This window comes from Phasianus colchicus, chromosome Z, assembly GCF_987193195.1.
Source record: "Phasianus colchicus chromosome Z, bPhaCol1.hap1.1, whole genome shotgun sequence".
NCBI classification, from domain to species: domain Eukaryota; kingdom Metazoa; phylum Chordata; class Aves; order Galliformes; family Phasianidae; genus Phasianus; species Phasianus colchicus.
Genome location: NC_143476.1, coordinates 79,665,387 through 79,684,052, shown reverse-complemented (window position 1 = coordinate 79,684,052; position 18,666 = coordinate 79,665,387). Strand labels below are relative to the sequence as shown.

At 34.7% G+C, this 18,666-nt stretch overlaps 1 protein-coding gene across 9 annotated transcripts in view; it reads right to left on the bottom strand.

Moving 5' to 3' along the window:
* The window catches only part of FYB1 (FYN binding protein 1), a 60,649-nt gene that overhangs the window by 2,193 nt on the left and 39,790 nt on the right, over window positions 1-18,666 (bottom strand). For 4 of the 9 annotated variants that reach the window (XM_090130560.1, XM_090130561.1, XM_090130566.1 and 1 more), the window contains exons 5-18: window positions 18,248-18,267; window positions 17,435-17,481; window positions 16,013-16,130; window positions 14,341-14,497; window positions 12,961-13,093; window positions 10,104-10,132; window positions 8,856-8,925; window positions 8,207-8,347; window positions 7,488-7,519; window positions 6,381-6,450; window positions 4,931-5,036; window positions 4,476-4,638; window positions 1,227-1,260; window positions 87-118 (exon numbers count right to left, since the gene is read on the bottom strand). In XM_090130560.1, coding sequence (XP_089986686.1) covers window positions 87-118; window positions 1,227-1,260; window positions 4,476-4,638; window positions 4,931-5,036; window positions 6,381-6,450; window positions 7,488-7,519; window positions 8,207-8,347; window positions 8,856-8,925; window positions 10,104-10,132; window positions 12,961-13,093; window positions 14,341-14,497; window positions 16,013-16,130; window positions 17,435-17,481; window positions 18,248-18,267 — 1,152 coding nt within the window. Of the gene's footprint in view, window positions 1-86; window positions 119-1,226; window positions 1,261-4,475; window positions 4,639-4,930; window positions 5,037-6,380; window positions 6,451-7,487; window positions 7,520-8,206; window positions 8,348-8,855; window positions 8,926-10,103; window positions 10,133-12,960; window positions 13,094-14,340; window positions 14,498-16,012; window positions 16,131-17,434; window positions 17,482-18,247; window positions 18,268-18,666 lie in introns of those variants that run through there. The other 5 variants (XM_090130562.1, XM_090130563.1, XM_031594543.2 and 2 more) reach the window with 5 other exon arrangements.

The following is an 18,666-nucleotide window of genomic DNA, read 5'->3' as shown; positions in this document are numbered from 1 at the left end:
GAAGATTAGCATTTAGCACTTTGACTGAAGAATAAAATTAATTGTAATATAATATATTATTGTAATGATTGAAATGTTCAACATACCTTCACCAATGTCATCATAAATCTCTCCATCGCTGAAAGTTAGAAAAAGAGAAGAATAATGTATTTCAAATGGAAATATAGATATTACTTTCTGCTTACAGATATGAAATGCTGTAGCACTGTGGTTCAGATGCACTGTCATATAGTTCATTTGCTGTTTAGGAAAGTGCTGCCTTTATTGTAACAAAACAGCAGTGAGCAAGAAGGTTGAAGACAGAAGATCTTCAGCAAAGGGCAAAGCTGTATTTCTTTCTAAAGTAAAATGCTTGCATTGTTAAAGGATTTTTTAAACTAGGTTTTAAAATAGCTATTCCAACAAGTTCATAGTAACATTTCCATTAAGAATGAGGAGGTTTTTTTAAATCAAAATTAGGAAAGATAATTGAAAAAAAAATCAGTATAGACCTGAAATGCTTATTTGTTTCTGTATTTGGATCTGTTGTAATGATCTTGGAAAACCAGATTTTTGGATAATGAGTTTACATAACTTCTATATATGATAATTGTTCTCTGAGAAAGAATTTTCAAAATATATCACTGAGACACTTGAACAGTTGCCTGGAAGCCAATAAGGCTATTTATATATGTAAGCTAAGCCCATGTGTAAGTGTTTGCAGGCCTGACTTCTAAAATTGACATCTGATTTAATATTTAGAGATCTAACACAAAGCACATTGAAGGAAACGGAGGGGGTCTGTCTGACAAAGATTTTGGATTAGGACCACAAAATTATTCTCAGCAACACGGAGCTAAATCTGCTCAATCCCAATAAGACTGAAATAAAAATAAGCCTTATGAAAAATTGGTCCTCTTTAGTTAAACATTTGGAATTGGTATCAGTGCATTTGATCACATAAATGTTGGTTTTAATAATATAGTCCTGATAATACTTTATTTATGCCATTTTTCGTGGTTTAAACCAGAATCTATGGTTAAGCAACGAAGAATGAGGTCTTGGATAATTTCCAGCTTATATGTATGTGGTTAGCTCTTGAGAAATCAAAACTCCATAGAAGTATCTCAATTTATAGCACTGGGATGACATATTGAAATAATCAGATTTCACATTTATTTAGCAAGCAGTTTCGAACAAAGAATAGCATTAAAATAAATGTTTCAAAAAGATGATTTTGTACTTACTTCTCAACTAAATTGCTTCTCAGAACATAGCCATCTAGAAAATTGAAATACACATGTATTTAAGTTAAATTTAGTCATGATATTTGATCTTTTTCTATCACTTGTGAAATGCCATTTTCTCCTAATTATTTCAGATAGGAAGACTTATAGTGAATAACAATGTACACTGCATATGTACTCATCTTAGTTTTAATTGTTTAATTACTCTTACCTACTTGTTTAGTATAACATGGATCTCCAATAGGGACAAAAATGTCTTTTAATACACCACATAATAATTATTAACTGTGCCTGTTAAAAGTGTTTTATCTGTGTCAAATTGATAAAAAGTCTTTGTGTAAAAATCTGAAAATACCTTAGAAAAGCTATTTAGTAGTGATTTAATCTATTATTGTGTTACACTGCTACTGAAATCTGATAAAACTGCACAAATTCTTCTTTCATATGTTTAACCTCTTGGAAAAATGTTATTCACCATCTTTGGTAAAAGACATCAACTGAAATACTTGTCAGTTGCTATAACATATGAGCAAAGAGAAAGCTGTAATGGTAATTACATATTTATAGGTAAATATTAATATGCTTGTAAAAAATTAGAATAATTTCAAAGAAAAAAAAATGTTCTGTTTCATTTGAAATTACTGTAAAAGTGCCCATTTTATTCCTTAGGAGGCTTAAGTAGTCACACTAAAATTGTACTTTTTTAGTAATCCATACAGTGCCATATTAATTGGTTTTAGAATAAATGTATTAGCTTTAGTTGTAAGTTCCTTTGCATTCTTGGAGATGCTGCTGCATCATCACATGGTATGAAAATATCAGTTTTCTGCTGGTATATCTGGTAGTGATCCTGCAAGCCAGACTATATGAATCTTCAAATCTTACTATCTTACTTAAAGAGATGATTTCCTCCTTCACATGAAATTCTCTGATACATAAAAGTATCTTTCTTTTTTATTCAAAAAATGTACAGGAATGTCCAGATAAAAAATCATTACCTATTTTTTTCTAAGTGAAATTTCCTCTATGAAATTCCTGTTACAAGGTCCGTTACTTTACTGGCAAGACTATTATCCCAAATAGAACAGCAAATAATAATAACTAATTCTTATACACAACTTTTCTCCAGAGAGAAGCACTTATACAACTCAACTGCATGTATTTCAACATGAAAGTAGTTAGATATTGCTATAAATCTTCAATATGTAATATTTTTTTCCCAGAATATGCTATTTAATTGCCAATCTTATACAAAGTAATACAAGCAGGCAGTTTCTTCTGTGACAGCCTTAATACTGTAAAAACAATGAATTGTTCAGGAAAACTTCTGTCTTGTGCTAGAGCTGAAGTTTGCCTGAAAAGCATTATTTTCACATAGTAATATTTCATTTGACACTAATCTGCTTTAGTTTCCATTTACTACTTAGCAGTTGTGGGAATACATATAGAGTGAAAAATAACCTTAATAGACCTCTACATAAGCCTCTGTATTAGCTAAAGCCTCTATGAGTTCAAAAACACTTTAAAATTAAACACTGATCCACAATGCATACTCTCTACAATTAAGGAAGTTATGAGTTTCCTTATTTTGAATGGTGTCTGAGACTTATAACCATTACAGATATCCTTTGAGAAAATGATACAAATTTTTCTTGCTAAGAAAACCAAAAAACATTACATGAATTTCAGATTAGACTACAGCTATGTAAGAAGAAGTAATTGCTTAACCTTCCTGTATTTGTATCTTCACTTCATGAAGATGTAATATTTACATAAGTTTTGCTAAAACTTTTGCCTATTCAGAATATTAAACTGCATGTAATCTGCTGTATTTCAAAGAACCCAGTGCTGTGTAGTTTCAGTCACCTGTGTATTTTTCAACTGTACAGACATGGAGCTGTGGAGGCTCTGTATGTTAAAGACTAAACAGAAGAAGTAACAAAACCAAATATTAATTTTCAGTCAATCTGGGCTTCAAAAGGTAAAAATCTACTCTTAAGATATAAGGATACTCCAACTAGAGCAAATAACGACAACTCCATAAAGTAGGACTCAAATTTTACTAATTAATGTGAAAATTGACAGAAATCTTTACAGAAGCTTTCACAGAGGATATTTTTATTTGTTTTGTTCCTTTATGCATGGCAAAGCAGTATCTTCTGTCACTATCTGAAAAGCTTTGAAGATTACATGAGGAAAACAGACAACATGAACTAATTTCCACTTTGCTATTATCTTGCTTCAAAAAATGTGGCATTGACAGCCCCACTTTGGGAAGTAGCTGCACTAAAGCAATCCATATTTTGAAAAACATATGTGTTGTTATGCAAGAAATTCTTCCTGTTGACCTGACAGGAAGAAGGCTATACTACAGATTGTAACAGAGGAATACAGAGGGGGAAGAAATAGAAGGTGACCGAATCCTCTTCAGAAGCATAAGGCATTGGACTGTCACCTACATAGGTTAATGGTAAAAGGTAAAGGTGAGAGGAAGGATGCTGCCACTTTGAACATAGTCTATTCTGTGAAATTATTATGAGAAGAATTGAAAAGCATTGTGCATGAAGAAATTGAAACCAATAGTAGATGGTCCAGATTTCTCCAAAAAAATGCAAAAACTTCTGCCAATGCATACTCTCTCCAAGGGTTTCAGAGAAACACTGAAAGGCCTTGTGCAGTTCCCAAAACAGGCAGGGATGCCAACAAGGACATATGCCTTGGATCAGTTGGGGCCCGGCAGGGGAAGACTCCTCAGCAGTTTTCCCTCCCTGCCTGCTGAAGAGATTAAATTCCAGCTCTGAGAATCCAGAGCAAGAATACCATCATTAATCTTCCCTTGGCTGAAATCAATGGACAACAATTCCAAGGATTTTACTATTTTACCTGGTTTAGTGGGGTATCAGTGCTGTAATCTTTTTAGAAAATGGAGGGAGATGGAAGTACTAAAAACATCTGCTTATCTTAGCTGATGAAAAGTGTTCTCTCTCACAATTGTATCTCCTGACTATTAAAGTTCTGTTTTCTAGGGTCTGATACACTTAACACTCTTGAGAACCTACCATAAGTAGTAAAAATAATGAGATAACCAGAATATTCTTCTTGTCAACTTCCAGACAAAAACAAACATGCTCTGTTCTAGTATGACAGGAAATATGTATTTTTCTCATGTCCTGACTCAAGTTATAGATTCTCAGACTGTTTAATTTATAGCACATGCATTCTGTACTACAGCTAGTTGTTAAAACTTACATTTTCCTTCTTCATTCCTGCACAGCACCTTGGTATCATCTGTACTTTGTATAACTTCAAGAAGCTCTCCTGGTTTAATCTGCAAGTCTTTAGATCCCCACTTTTTTTGGGACAAATCCTGGACAGTGGTGGTAGAGTAAAGTACTTTGATTTCACCTTCAAACTACAAAAATGAAATAAAAAGATGCCAGATAAAAAACATTAATGCAGAACTTATGATCATGCATTTTTATAACAATATATTCTCATTTATTAGATTTTTGAAAGTTAGGCAAATAAATGTCTATGCACTTGAAAATGTTTAAATACTGTTTTTACAAGTAGTACTACTTTACCTGTTAAGAGCAAACTAACTGTTTACAAAGAGGAGGATACACATTAGAGAATACCATATTAATATTAATATTATTAATATTAATAATTTTGTTTTTATATTCTACGTGAAGGAAACTTGCCTTGAACTTTTTTCTGAACTCTTTCTCTTCTCTTTCCATCATTTTAAGCTTTTGTGGATACTTTTCATCTGATTTGCCTTTTCCAAGACTCATAGATTTTGGTAAACTAAAACAAGAGGTTATAAACGAAATAAAATTAGTAACACTTCTGAGGTACTGAAAACCTTTGTGGCAATTCTAATGAAAATGCACTTTCCTCTGCATGTCTTTAGTATGTTTCTCTTACTCTAGAAAAATAATGTGGATAGTACAATGCAGATTTGATTACTGAAGAAAAAAAGTTGAGATTATCTTGCCAGCTTTTTTTTTTTTTTCATGAGTTCTGATATTGATATATCTATTACAGCAGTGAACATGGAGAATATTTCAAAGCTCCTAGCTACTGTATCTGTGAGAACTTTTCATTACCCAAGTAGTTTACATAAGCAATACTCATTGTTCTAGAATGTTTAAGCAAGGGACAATTTTTATGAAGTCTAGGTATCTTAGAGCAGTAGAATAAATATCACATGCCCCACTGTGGTGGTTGCTAGAGCATCTTAGTCCTTCATAAATGAATTAATCCCTTGCATCCATCATGAGAATTTGCTGCTCAAGGGAATCTGCATTATGTTTCAAGTTCTTTTTTTTTTTTTCTTTCCACAGTCCTGATATGTTGATTTGCACCACTGATCATGGAAAGGTCTTGCTTCCTAACTGCCCTTCCTGGTGCTACACCTGGGAATTTAAAGTCAGAGCTCTGAATTACAATCTGTTTCACTGATAGCGAATGTATATGTTTAAAGTAATTAAGATCTAAGGTGGACCATGTCCTGTTTTTATATTCCGGACTAGATTACTGTAATGCAATCTGTGTGTAATTCTGCCTGAGAGAAACCAGTGATAGCAGAATGTGACAAGCTGCGGTCAGCTCTACAGATACTTATAACACATCTGTGCTCCAGAGATGGCTGTGAATTCCCAGTACAGGGATAAAAGTTTTCCAAATTGAACTTTACACTTTCAGATGTTTTTCATACTGATAACATTGAGCACTATCTCCTTTTCTCATAAAGTACTGTAGCAGCTGAGATCAAGTACAGTACTTATCTTAACAGTCTCCAGATTTTAATAGGAAAAGGTCTGCATGCAGATAATTTACAGTTAAGGATCTTTAGGTCACACATTCACTTCTACCTCTTGTTCATCAGAGGCTACATTTGTTGAAGTTCAAAGCATTACTATTTATAATAATATAATAATATATATATTAAATTACTATTTATTCTGTACTCTAATGCAATTATTGTTTCAACATGTAATGTAGGTCATTGCCAACAGCAGGATTATAACAACTATTAGACCTAATACCACCACATAAAGCATACAGTCCACCAGTCCATACTGAATACTTTGAAAACATATCAGAATGTACTAAAGATTTTTAATCAGAATAGTAATTTTCACTTGCTTGAATTCAGGTGGTGGAGGAGGGAAGTCTGAGGAATCTACGTCATCATAAACATCACTGTCTCCACAATCTGAAATAGTGGAGATAATAATAGTTAAACAGATTCAAAACTATTATGCGATCCGTGAGTAGTTGTATTACAGTTCATAACAGTATAGGTAAGTTGACAAGAAACTGCAGCAAGTCTTGTAGATGGTTCTTTTCTGTGGGCCTTCTGTTTTGCACAATCTGCTGAGTAAAAGCAGCCCTTTTCAGAATAAGACTCTTTATTAATAATAATAGGTATTCACTGATATTTTAATCTTCTTAAGCTGGAACAAGTTTTAGCACATGTTGGCTAATGCAATAGCCTTTAATCTTCCTTTTAATTAGTCTATTTCCCACTGTGTTGCATCAAAGTATATTTTTAGGATTTTATTTTAATATACACTCAAGTGCTTCTATTGTACTTTGGTCAGTGTAGCATTGCCTAGAAGTGGACACGATTCACACATGTACTAGTTTTTAGGCCACCTTATAGTGTCAAAGTAATGGAAAAGATTTTTACCACAAGAATGTACTTTGAATCACATCCAGAGCATTTGTGGAAAGGAGGCAATTATTCAACTTATCAAATCCATGGCTTAAAAAAGTCACAGTGGGAGATAAAAGGTTTAGAATTCAGTTCAGGCAGCAGCCTGCAAACTTGTGAGAGTTTGCTCTTTATTTCATGGCTGAGGTGATATTTATGTTTTCTTACAACAACACTGAAAGTGATAAAAATAACAGCAAGCATCTCTCTATGCTTTTGAAGTCTCGCATTAAGAGTTTCTTTTCAAGTGTATCGGTTCACACTTAACGTTAAATGAAAAGAATAATTGGTTCCAAGAGAAGCATACTTTAAAAATACATTAAATTGTTTTCTGGGAAGCTTGCACTGTACTTCCTCATCTGTAGCCAAATCAGACACAACATTTGAAATTCATTTGCTAGAACTCGGTAAGTAATGGGAAGTCCTGTTTCCTTCCTTGGGTGTGTTTTTGTGACTAGGATGATACAGAGTAATATATACATAGGAAAAAAAAATCAGTAATCAATATGGGGACAAAACAATAGACTACTAAATACCTTTTCCAAACTGCTTTGTTGAAGGAGACCTGCTGGAAAAAAAAAAAAAATAAGAAAAAAAAAATAAGAAAAAACACAGCCATTATATATTTATATCACGTTAATAGCCTTTCACATCATTACAACACGTACAACAGAAGGGCTCCAAGTAATGTCCAGGCATTTTTAAGACCTGCTGACATTATCAATTGTTGAGGACCAAATGTTTTTTATCACTGAAAACTAGTTTAGAAGTGAATAAGAAAAGATGATAGTAAAAACAGTATTTGCTGTCTTAACCACTAAGCAAGCTGGGGAGAAGATAATTTTTGCATTTTTCTCCATGATACAGTATTCCTAAAATCTGGATTGGCAGAACTAGATTTACCAGTTCATGTCAACTGTATTGTACTGGTGAACAATATACATTTAAATAGAGAACAGAAGAATCTGTCACCACCAGAGTGGAAGAGATGATTTGAGCATTTTTTTTTAAAGTATATATATTTTTGTTACATTTTAGTTATTAGGCTCATGCAGCAAATACAGTGTGTAAGCATACTAATTGCACTGTGAAGATGAGAAGAAAAGAGATCAATGTTTTTTACAGAAAAATATTGTCCTGATTTGCAATTTGGTGCATGATTCATTAGGCTGCAATGAGAACATGTTAGTAGCATGTGATCAATGCTTTATTAGCATTAGTTAATGTGTGCTGTGATTTCCTAGCAGACTCTTACAACAAATCTCCATTATCTTCTGCCCCATTGACTTTGGCTGTTTTTTCTCGTACACTTTTCTTTTTGTCATCTTTGACCTTTAGCTTCTTCAAGATTCCCCAGGACCAGATATCATTCTTATCTTCATCCTGTGATACAGACCTTTGGAGTATGCATGCAATTATCACAATGTAAAATGTAACATTCCTTTCAATAGCTCCAGTTTAAGTTTTTCATTGATGCACATAGTTCTCATTAATGTCTACACTGTATATACCAAACAAAATGAAGACAGTTAACTATTTAAAATGCTGAAGAGCATTAGGTCTTCCATAGAGATACATTTATAGTTGTAGATATTCATCGACCTGATTTCTGACGTGGTGCTATTATGTAGCAAGGTAGCTCTTTTTTATGTTGTTTTCATTTCAGAGTTATTTGGTCTATTTGGTGATTTTCAAGATTGCAGCTTCTTTTGTGACATACTAAAATTAGTTACAAAATGAAACTTCTCCTAAAGACCAACGAACTTTTTATTTTTAAGATTCCTGTATCACCTGATGTATACTCACTTACTGGAAAGCCCAACTGTTGCTAATTACTATGTCAAATTTTAAGAAAATAAAAACCAAAATTTAAACACAAATATTTAAATGATGGGAAAACATACCTAGAAACAGCATCTGTGTCATCAACTCCATCGTAAATTTCTTGATCGGAAGGAGGAGGTGGGAACATCTCTTTAAGAGATCAGAAAGTTAATGTATTTATAGTTAAGGCTTCTGAACATGGTACTAATTACTGGCCTCAGTGTGTCAGATTTCTGTGCAAAGTCTGTGCAATATCCTTATAAATTGAGTTTTTCTGTAAACCTGCAGAGCCTAATTATTAAAATAGAAGTTGAGACGTATCCCAATCAGGCACATCATCCACAGCACATAAACATGATGACATTGCCACTAGTCAGAGCATGAATAGAGAAAACAAATGAATTTACACTATATTTGATGAAATTCTCAGCAGTTGGTTTTATCCCATTTGAATGATGACTTTTTTTTGTGTTTCTGTTTGTGATGATTGAAGATGTCAGACCAGCACTTCAAGCAGATGACACCCTGTGTTCATCCACAGGAGTTACAGGCGAGTGCAATGCAAGCTCCACATTTTGGCCACAGCTCTGACCTCTCAGCCCCACCTCCCTCAGTGCAGGGCTAGCACGGTTTCCATACCCAGTTCCAACCACTGGTCAGAGCTCCTAGTGAAATCTGTACTTATCTGGCAGCAGCTTCATTCAGGACTGCCAGGGGATGCTTCTCCTATGACTAGTATCTAAACTCTAAGCTGAGAAGATGAGCTGTGCTCTTGTGATCAACAGAGAATGCTACATAAATACATGTGTTACCAAAGAGGAGAATGATTTGAATGTGTGTTTTTGACAGTGTGGAACTACTGCAGATTTAACAGTTAGGACTCCAGGGTACTGCCAGAGCTGATACCCCTTAAATTTGCCATCAAAATTCCACTTTAATTGGTAATATCACAGGCTGTTTCAGAAATGGATTTATCTGCTACAAAATCTTAAGCTCAAATTAATTTGTTTTACATAATAATGTTTTCCAGTTACATCTTTCCTGTTTTGCAAGGTCATTTACCTTTTCATAAAAATACCTTAATTGTCTGTAATCTAGCATGCTTCCAATTCACAGTATGTGAAGACAAATTCATTTTCATCCAAGTAACTTACACAGGTTTCTAAGAAAGTGAATTTGGCCACTACAGTTCTTGTTTGTTGTTTGTTAGCTAATGCATGGCATGATGGTGGGTAACTACTGCATTATTTGGAATCTGCAGAGGCCTGGATCTGAAGTTAAGCAGTATACAGAAACAACTTCCCCCAAAAGCACACAAAGAAACTTACTTCCAGCTCCATTTCGACTACCACTCTGACTGGAAAAACAAAAACAACAGATGTTTTAGAGAAAATACTGATTATTTGAACAAGCAAGCAAACAAGCAAACAATATAACACATCATGATTACCTCTTGCTTTAATTATTCTTAGTTCTAAACCTCTTGGCTTTGGTACTCGTTTATACTACTGGCTCTGAGCTACAAATTCTGTGCTGAAAGTTCAGGCACAGGCTTGTATGTACTGTGGGGGCTGCAACTAAATGTGCCACTTCTGTTTTTCTGTCTGCCTTCGTGCAGTGACTTCTTACAGTCGAAAAGAAGGTGTCCTCTCAGTAATGCTAAAGAAAGTATGTAATCTAATTCACAAGTGAATTAGCTCTTAGATGAGGGGAGATTAACTTTTAGCAGAATTAGGTACAGGAATTTAGGAAAATTTGCTCTGTTTTTATTCTTGGAAATAGTTCATTACAAAATAGATGGAAAAGTGTTTTAGAATATCATTCACAATAATTCGTAGTGGAATAAGAGTTATCAATGGCCTCTTCAGTTAATATAAAACTTAAAGGGACACGGCATTTGCAGAAATCTAAGCAAATTCGAAGGTATAGATAGGTGCACATTTTCATATCTGCAGTATACTTAAATCTAATTGTTATTAGTTGATACTATTGGAAATTTATGGCATTTTCACTTAATTCCAATGAGATGCAAACCATTGTCTAGAGCTGTTAACTAATCATCTATTCAGAAAGTATTTTTTATTGCTGTTGATGTCATTAAACTGAAGAACAAAATATAGTTTATGATTACAGGATAATTCGGGTTGGATTAGATCTTGGGATGTCATGTAATTCAACTGGATGGAAATTATAGCCTGACTGAACACATGAGAGCGTATCCACACCCTTTAGATTCACACCTTATGAGGCAATTTTCATGGGATTAAATAGTAAGCCCACAAACTTGTTGCTCAATTATGCTTTAATAGGTGATGCTTTAAACCTCTGACTGCATGTTTCTAGAATTTCAAGGATTCTGTATCAGCATGATGTTCTAACAGTAACTGAAAAGAACCTGATGGGCTCATAGTTACTCAGATTAATTCCACGTCAAAGTCTTATTTAAATTATACATCAAAGTGAGATTTTTCTTAAACTCTTGTGCCAGGATCTACTGAAATACAGTAGCCCTAGTCATTTATTAATTTTGGAATATTAGTAATACTCCTGATAATGAGATAATGCTATTTGGTAAAGAGGCTTTTTTTAGTGTGGCATTCTTACAGTGGTTTAAAAACATGTTGATGCACTTCAGACATTCCAACAATTCATGCTCATGAACTGAACAGAATGCTATTAATCACTATAGAAGATAAAAATGTCAAAATAAACTTAAAGGATTTAATGAATATGAGCCATTCATTCAGCCGTGCAGGTTCATTTATCTATTATTTCAGTATGCAACAATGTAAGTATTCTTGTCTGCTTTTGAAATTGAGGAATTTGAGGAATTTGAAGAAGCATTGAGGTAGCTGATTGTAATACTTGACAGTCAAATGGATTGGCCAGTGAAACTTCTGTGATGGAAGTACCTAACACTTTGAGCACCAGAATAACTCAAATAACTCTTCTGACTACCATTACTATGATATGAGACCAATGCACATTGAGGGAAATTGATATTGAGCAACCTGCAAAAATATCAGATGCAAAAGCATATTAGTTACCTAAAGAATGCTAGCCCAAAGGCAGATCTTCAAAGTGCTGCTTTTGGAGCTCATGAGGCAGTTCTAGCAGCTGAGGATCATCTGTGACCCTGCTAGACAGCTGTGGTCATTTTAATCTAGCAAAGTCTCTAAGCTAAGGTACTGGGAAGCACTAAAACCAGATATAACAACTGAGTGTTGCATGATGGTAGTCCCACACACTGAAATCCTCCACGCTTATACACAGACCTCTTATCTGAATTCCAGTGTATGTGATTATGCACAGGATGGAGAATGAGCACTGGTTTGTTACTTCATGTGACAGAAACAGACTCTCATATTAAATCCAGGTAACAGAGTTACTACATTCATTTTGGGTTATGTGACAGCTCCAGCTCCTTTCACAAGATTATATATATACTGCCTTGCCAGCAAATTTGGTATCAGCTGGAGATGGCCATTTCCTAGATGCAGATCTCTTTGACATTAAAAGCACGGCAAACTGAAGTACAGAGGCTGTGATGTAGCACTGCATTTGCAAATGCATGGGGACTGTTTAATTGTAGAATTTGATCTAGGGGAAGGTGCCCTTGCTCATGACAGAAAAGTTGGAACTAGATTATCATTCAAGGTTCTGTTTCGCAATTCTATTTTTTTAACAAGAAGTTTAAAAAAGTAGCTCATACCCGTATCAGAGAACTTAAGAGGCTTCTTTTTTCTTTTCTTTTAAAAAAAAAAGAAAAAGAAAGAAAGAAAGAAAAGGAAGATAGGTAGTAAGGCTAATCATTTGAGAGCAGTGAGAGTGATAAAAAGTTCTCCAACCCAGTGACTGCTTCTGGAGTCTTATTCTTACATGTTAGAAAAGGCAGTATATGACTTCAAGAAACAGAGCAAGGAATGAGAGGGAGGGGAGAAAATAGCAAAGTCTGCAGGTTTTATGTTTTCTTTCTTTTGACAGCAAGGATTACTCCTGAGGATGAGTGCTTATAGATACTGAACCACTGAGTCCATTCTTATTCTCTCAAGTACTAAGTGAATAGTCTGGTCACACATTTTTGATACAAATAATTGTTTTTGTTTTATGAAAACAGTCTACTTGGTAGTTGTGAAACTTCTGTTCAGTCTGGCTGATTTCTTTTAATGGGTTCCTTATACATACCTGCTAATACTGTCCTGCTCTCCAACATCATCATATACTTCTTGGTCAGTCTCTGCTTGTTTCACAACAGCTTGTTGCTTTGTTTTTAAAGAATCATAATCAATTTCCACTACAGTTGTTTTAATGTATCCATCTAAATAAATGAAACCATGTTAATTACAGAGTTTTAAAGCCTGCAGTAAAAAGATCATTTTAACAGAAGATACAGAATCACTGATTACGTTATATTGGATCATCTTTGAAAATATTCAGAGAAATGTGTCATTCTATCTGCCTACATATGTACAAATCTCAGACTCATCTCCGCCCTCCTCAGCTTGTGTCAAGTTAACTTCATCTTTGCTTCTTGACTACAGCCTAAGAATTTCTTTAGCAGGCTCCAAAAAGAGAGCTGGTACAAGCTCCTGTCAGTTGACCCTGGGTCCACTGCAATCTTTTAGCATGTCTAAGGACAGTCCGTGACAAAGGTTCCAACATGATATAAGGAAGGAGAAACACTTTTTTTGCATGGGTTGTGCTTTGGGTTGGTAGACACACTGGGGTTGTATTGCCATCCTCCTCTCGTGGAATTTCATTAAAGAGAACTAATTATATTCCTGAATGTACCGTCCCAGCTCTCTTATTCTATCCTCATGTAGGAAATATTTCTTTAATGTTTTCTAATGCCCAATACTACAAAGTGCTCGGTTGGTATTGTCCAGTTGTACATGTGCAAACCCATAATGAAACTGTCATTTCAGTCTCCTCAGAATTTAAAGCAGTGCTTTTAATAACTTTCATTGATTTTAATGATTTCCATTGGTTTTGTGGATCATCTTTTAATATCTTTGCTACACCTCAGGAGCCAGATAATCAGTCCTTCATCATAGTCATGGATCCACTGAATTTGTTGATACAAGTAGAAAAATATCTTATATTTCAGACAAAAAAAAAAAAAAAGAGAAATCAGTGAGGAAAAAAAACACTTAAAATAAGGTCTTCAATTCTCTGCTTCTAATTTAGGTACATCCATTTTATTTCTTATAGAACAATTTGAAAAAACTAACATCATTACTTGCACGGAGCCAAATTCTGATGTTAGTTTGAAGAATGATATTGAATTACTTCTCAACAGGTCCTTGAAGATCCAAGTGTATGCCTAGAATAGTTCCTAACTCATTGTAGTGTCTGTTGATGCTACATTATGTTGTACAGTAACTTGCTGCTATGTACTGAGCCCTCCATACCAGGTAAAGACAGCAGGGCTCATAGTAGTAATTACTGCTTTGTTGATCAGTGACACAGCCTTGTTAAGACTTGTTTGGTGAAATGCTGCATGCACATACGTTCCCTGTCCTAAAGTGAAAACATTCAGAAGTACAGTGAAGAAGCAGAACTTACAACATCCTTTTATCCTGCCCAGCCACTTTCCTTCTGGATTGTCTGTTAGACGAATGATTTCAATTTGATCCCCCTGCTTGACAGTCAGTTCATTCTTTCCTCCTTTGCTGTCAACACAAGCCCGTGCCTGATGAAGGACTTGGATGGGTCCTGTTAACTGCAGAGAAAAAAAAACAACAAAAGAAGTCACAGATGTATAAAAATACAGTTCTTTCTCAAACATTCACATAAAAGATAAAATAACTATCATGATGACTATTTGTTTCATTGACATTTAAAGTACTATAGACAAATACAAAGACATCACCTCTACTTCCAGCTTATGAACTACAGTTAAAACTGGGTGTTAAAAGAGAAGACAGCTACATAGAAATAAAACATCTGAGTGAGTGGCAGAACACAGTAATAGAAGACTAAAATCAAGAAAGGGCTGTTTCTCACAGAACAGATTTGTATTTGATTCTACCGGGCAGCTCCGCGTAGTTACAGCAGAACTACTGATATGAAGAAACCTCCAGTAAGATTAAGAAAGTTTTCCACATAAGTTATGTGCAGAAAATTATGCTTTATAAGTGATCCTACCAGCACCTCAAAGAGGCGATCACCCAGTTTGGTAGAATTCAGAAGTCTCTTTATGTATGTTGAGAGGAAACTTGTTTGGATTTTAACTTCTTTGGCTTTACCATATCAATAGTCTTGCAGAAGGATTTGGCTGTTAATAGCTATAGACTATCTTAGGGAAATCTATTTCTGTATGAAGTAGATTTGCAGCTAACCCCCGACAAACATCAGCTAAACCACTATTAACTATTAATATTTTCCTTTAATATTTTCCTTTAATATTTGCTCTTCAGCTCATGTCTGTCTTTCATCACTGGTGCAAGGCCATGATGTGGGAGGATCACTATGGCTTTACTGGGTACAGTGCATAATAGGAAGGGAGAAAAATAAATCCACCTACTATGTACAATGAAACCAAAAGCAACAGAGTGAGAACATCACAAATAAGCATCAATTAAAAGAAAATGATTGGCAATTTTGTAAACTGATGGAACGTGCTAACTACCAGCTCCATAAAGATGACAGAAAGCAGAAAGAACTACCTCATAACTCAGATCCTAGGCTCTGACAGTAACTATAGCTCTCATACAAATGTATCATAATCCCTTCCAAGTCATTTAGGCTGGAAGTCCCTTTGAGCTGGCAACGAAGACAAGGGCAATGTGATGCTATTTAGTGCTGAAATCTCATAGAGGTTCAATATGGTTGTATCTAGCTTGAGTTAAGCAAACAGTATTAAGTATATGGTCCCCAGTTTCACTTTTATAAAGGGCTTTTGGTGCTATTCAGTGAAGGAAAGTTATTTTAAACTAAAAAGTGAAGAGAAATGCTTTTAAGGCTTTTTTCTTTTCATAAATAGAACATAAGGGAATTTAATGAAAACAGCATAAACACTGAAAAAAACATCTTTGTCTTCAGTACAGAGTCTGAAATCAGGCATATGCCAGACATAATAGGGTAGATGAAAATTGCACTCAGGATTTATTGAGGTGCTTGACCTACCTAGAACAACAAATACACATCTCAGCTGTCTGCAAACTATTTTGAACTCAGCAATGCTAATTAATGAATCTTAGATGTCTTTGCCCAGTTTACAAAACAATGTGCTTACTTTGAACTTCTTCCTTATTTCCTGCTCTTTCTTTTCTTTTTCCTTTTGTTCTTTCTTTTCTTGGTCCAGTCTTTTCTTTTCTTCTTTTTCCGACTTCTTCTCTTTTTCCCTTGATGTTCTAGAATTAACAGCAATGCAAATCTCAATAGAGGTTTCTTACCCAATGTCAAAAAACAGCTACATGTGACAGAAGACTACTTCTCCCAGAGAAACCAAAGATGCAAATTCTAAACCCAAATGTGGTTGCAAAAGTTTGAAGAAACAGCCCTCTCTCTTATACCACATATATAATTTAAAGCAGCTGTTTTCAAGAGGACAATATAGCAGAAGGGAAGGCCAGCTCTGCATGTGCACGTCCAAACATTTTGGTAAGGAGGCTTGGAAACTGGCAGCAACATAGATGCCAAATACATATCCAGGCTATCAGTGGTTCACAAAACCCAAACTGAAGCCTGAACTGTCAGTGTAATGCTATTTTAAACTTAATTGAAAGATGGTCTACATAAAATGCACTGCATTGTAAGCATGCCTAATACACCAGGGTTCATTGCTGTGATGCCTTGCATGCTAGATAGTACTAAGATGTGGGGATGTAAGTAGGACTATAGTTACAGCTTTGCAGGTTGCTGCCAAAAGATTGGCTGGAAGAGCTATGCTCAGAAGACCCTACAGAACCAATTGAGTGAGGCTCAGTAAAAATACTGACTGAATGAGGAGTAGTTCTTTTGGCTATACTGCTTTAAAATTATCTATCTTCAAAGAGAATCCAACAATAAATTACTGCTGAAAGTCATTATACTTCTGAAACAATATTTTGGTGTAGGAACTTTAGAATCTCATTTATTCCAAAGGAATTAGAATGTTTCTTTACATTCTGGCATATAATGAATCCCATATATTTAGCCATTAGTGTGATAAGACACTCCTCAAAATGAAGAGCTAAAGGCTGAGCAGAGCTCTGATTTCAGCTCTACAGAAATGCCAGGAGTCTTTGGCCATGAGAGCTTTAAATCCAGCCACTCATACAAATTCATTTATGTAGGTTTATATAAAAAGCAAGAACAGCCAAAACAAAAGGATCTCCTTGGAACCATAATACTGAGGGGACTGACCTTACTTTTGCTCCTAAGCTGTAATTTGAAATAGTGATTCGTACATTAGATCAGAAATCAGACTTTTCTGTTACCTAGCTCACAGTAAGCATGTGGTTTTATTAAAGAATTTTCTTGCACCCCAGAGCGTAGAAGATATAAGTTGGAAAAAAACTGTGAACAATCTGACTTTCTCTAAGTGAGATGAATGAATCCAATAATGCTTGGCAGCTATTGCACTGGAATCACACTATTGTGCCAGATGAAGCACCTTTTGTAGGAAGCTTTTTCTAATAAAGATACAATAAGCTACAGGGTTTTAAATTAATACCTGATGTCATTTATATCCTCGTACATCTCTCCATCACTTCCTTGGTCCTGTAAGACAAAAATCATTTTCAGTGGCTTATTTCCAGATACATCTGGAAAGAAGAAAATGCACCTGATATGAACTTCATATGGACTATATAAGAACATTTACAGAAAGATGTAAATTCTGATCTTCTCAAGTCTAGTTACTACATGTTCAGACCCATTATTTTTTTTTCTCCTACTTTGTATTTGTAATATCACAGTTATAAAGCCCTGAATTGTTACTATCACAGTAACAGTAGCACAATGCTTCATCAAAAGTGGATGTTTTAATTACAATGCTAGTCCTGAAAAGCCTTTATCTGCAGTGATTATTGCACTGCCATGATGAAAGTGCCATGGTAATAGCAGTAACTAACATCCCAGTCTGGAATGCTTGGGATCAAAATGGAAGACAGATTAGGTACTTGCATACATCAAGACAAACCTGTGCTTAATTGATGCAAGTCATTCACTACCAAAATAAAACAGGGCCTTTGTTTCTCAGAAAGCCCAGTAAGATTAAATGCCAGAAGAAATAGAAGGTTTTTTTTACACTCTTTTTTGTTAAACACTCTTTTGTTAAAAAATAAAAACCAAGTGCTGGTGTCAAGCCAGCTTTGATAATTAACTCCAGGTTGCTCTGCTTACATAGTTTTATTTATGTCCTTCATAATAAGTACTTCTACAATTTATGTCAGTATGGCGGGATTCATTCTACAACTAATTTTCTAATTAATTGGAAGTAGCTTGCACTAAAAAGGATAAATTTATCAGGGAGAATAACGCTTACCCCATCTTTATTTCCAGGACCTGTTTAACAAAAACAAACAAACAAACAAACAAAAAAAAAAACAGGATATTAATTTTTTGTTGTACAAAAACAATCCACTCTAGCGTTAATTCTTTACAGACTAAAATATAAGTGGTATTAACTGGAAATAAATACAGGCTCTTGCTTTCAGTGAGGATCTGAGAGTGGAAAAAAACAGAGGTTTCCAAGGTATTTTTTCTTTTGCTTTGTAAAGTAGACCTGCCATAAACATTTTACTTCATCCGCTGTTTTCTAAAAAACGTATTTCACCACATTTTTAGAAGTGAAAAATTTGTTTTCAAGATTCTTCATTGACACTGACATACTTACCTATGCAATCTTTATGCAAAAATGTCTACTTACACAAGAAAATCAATGTTAAAAAAAAGACAAATCAG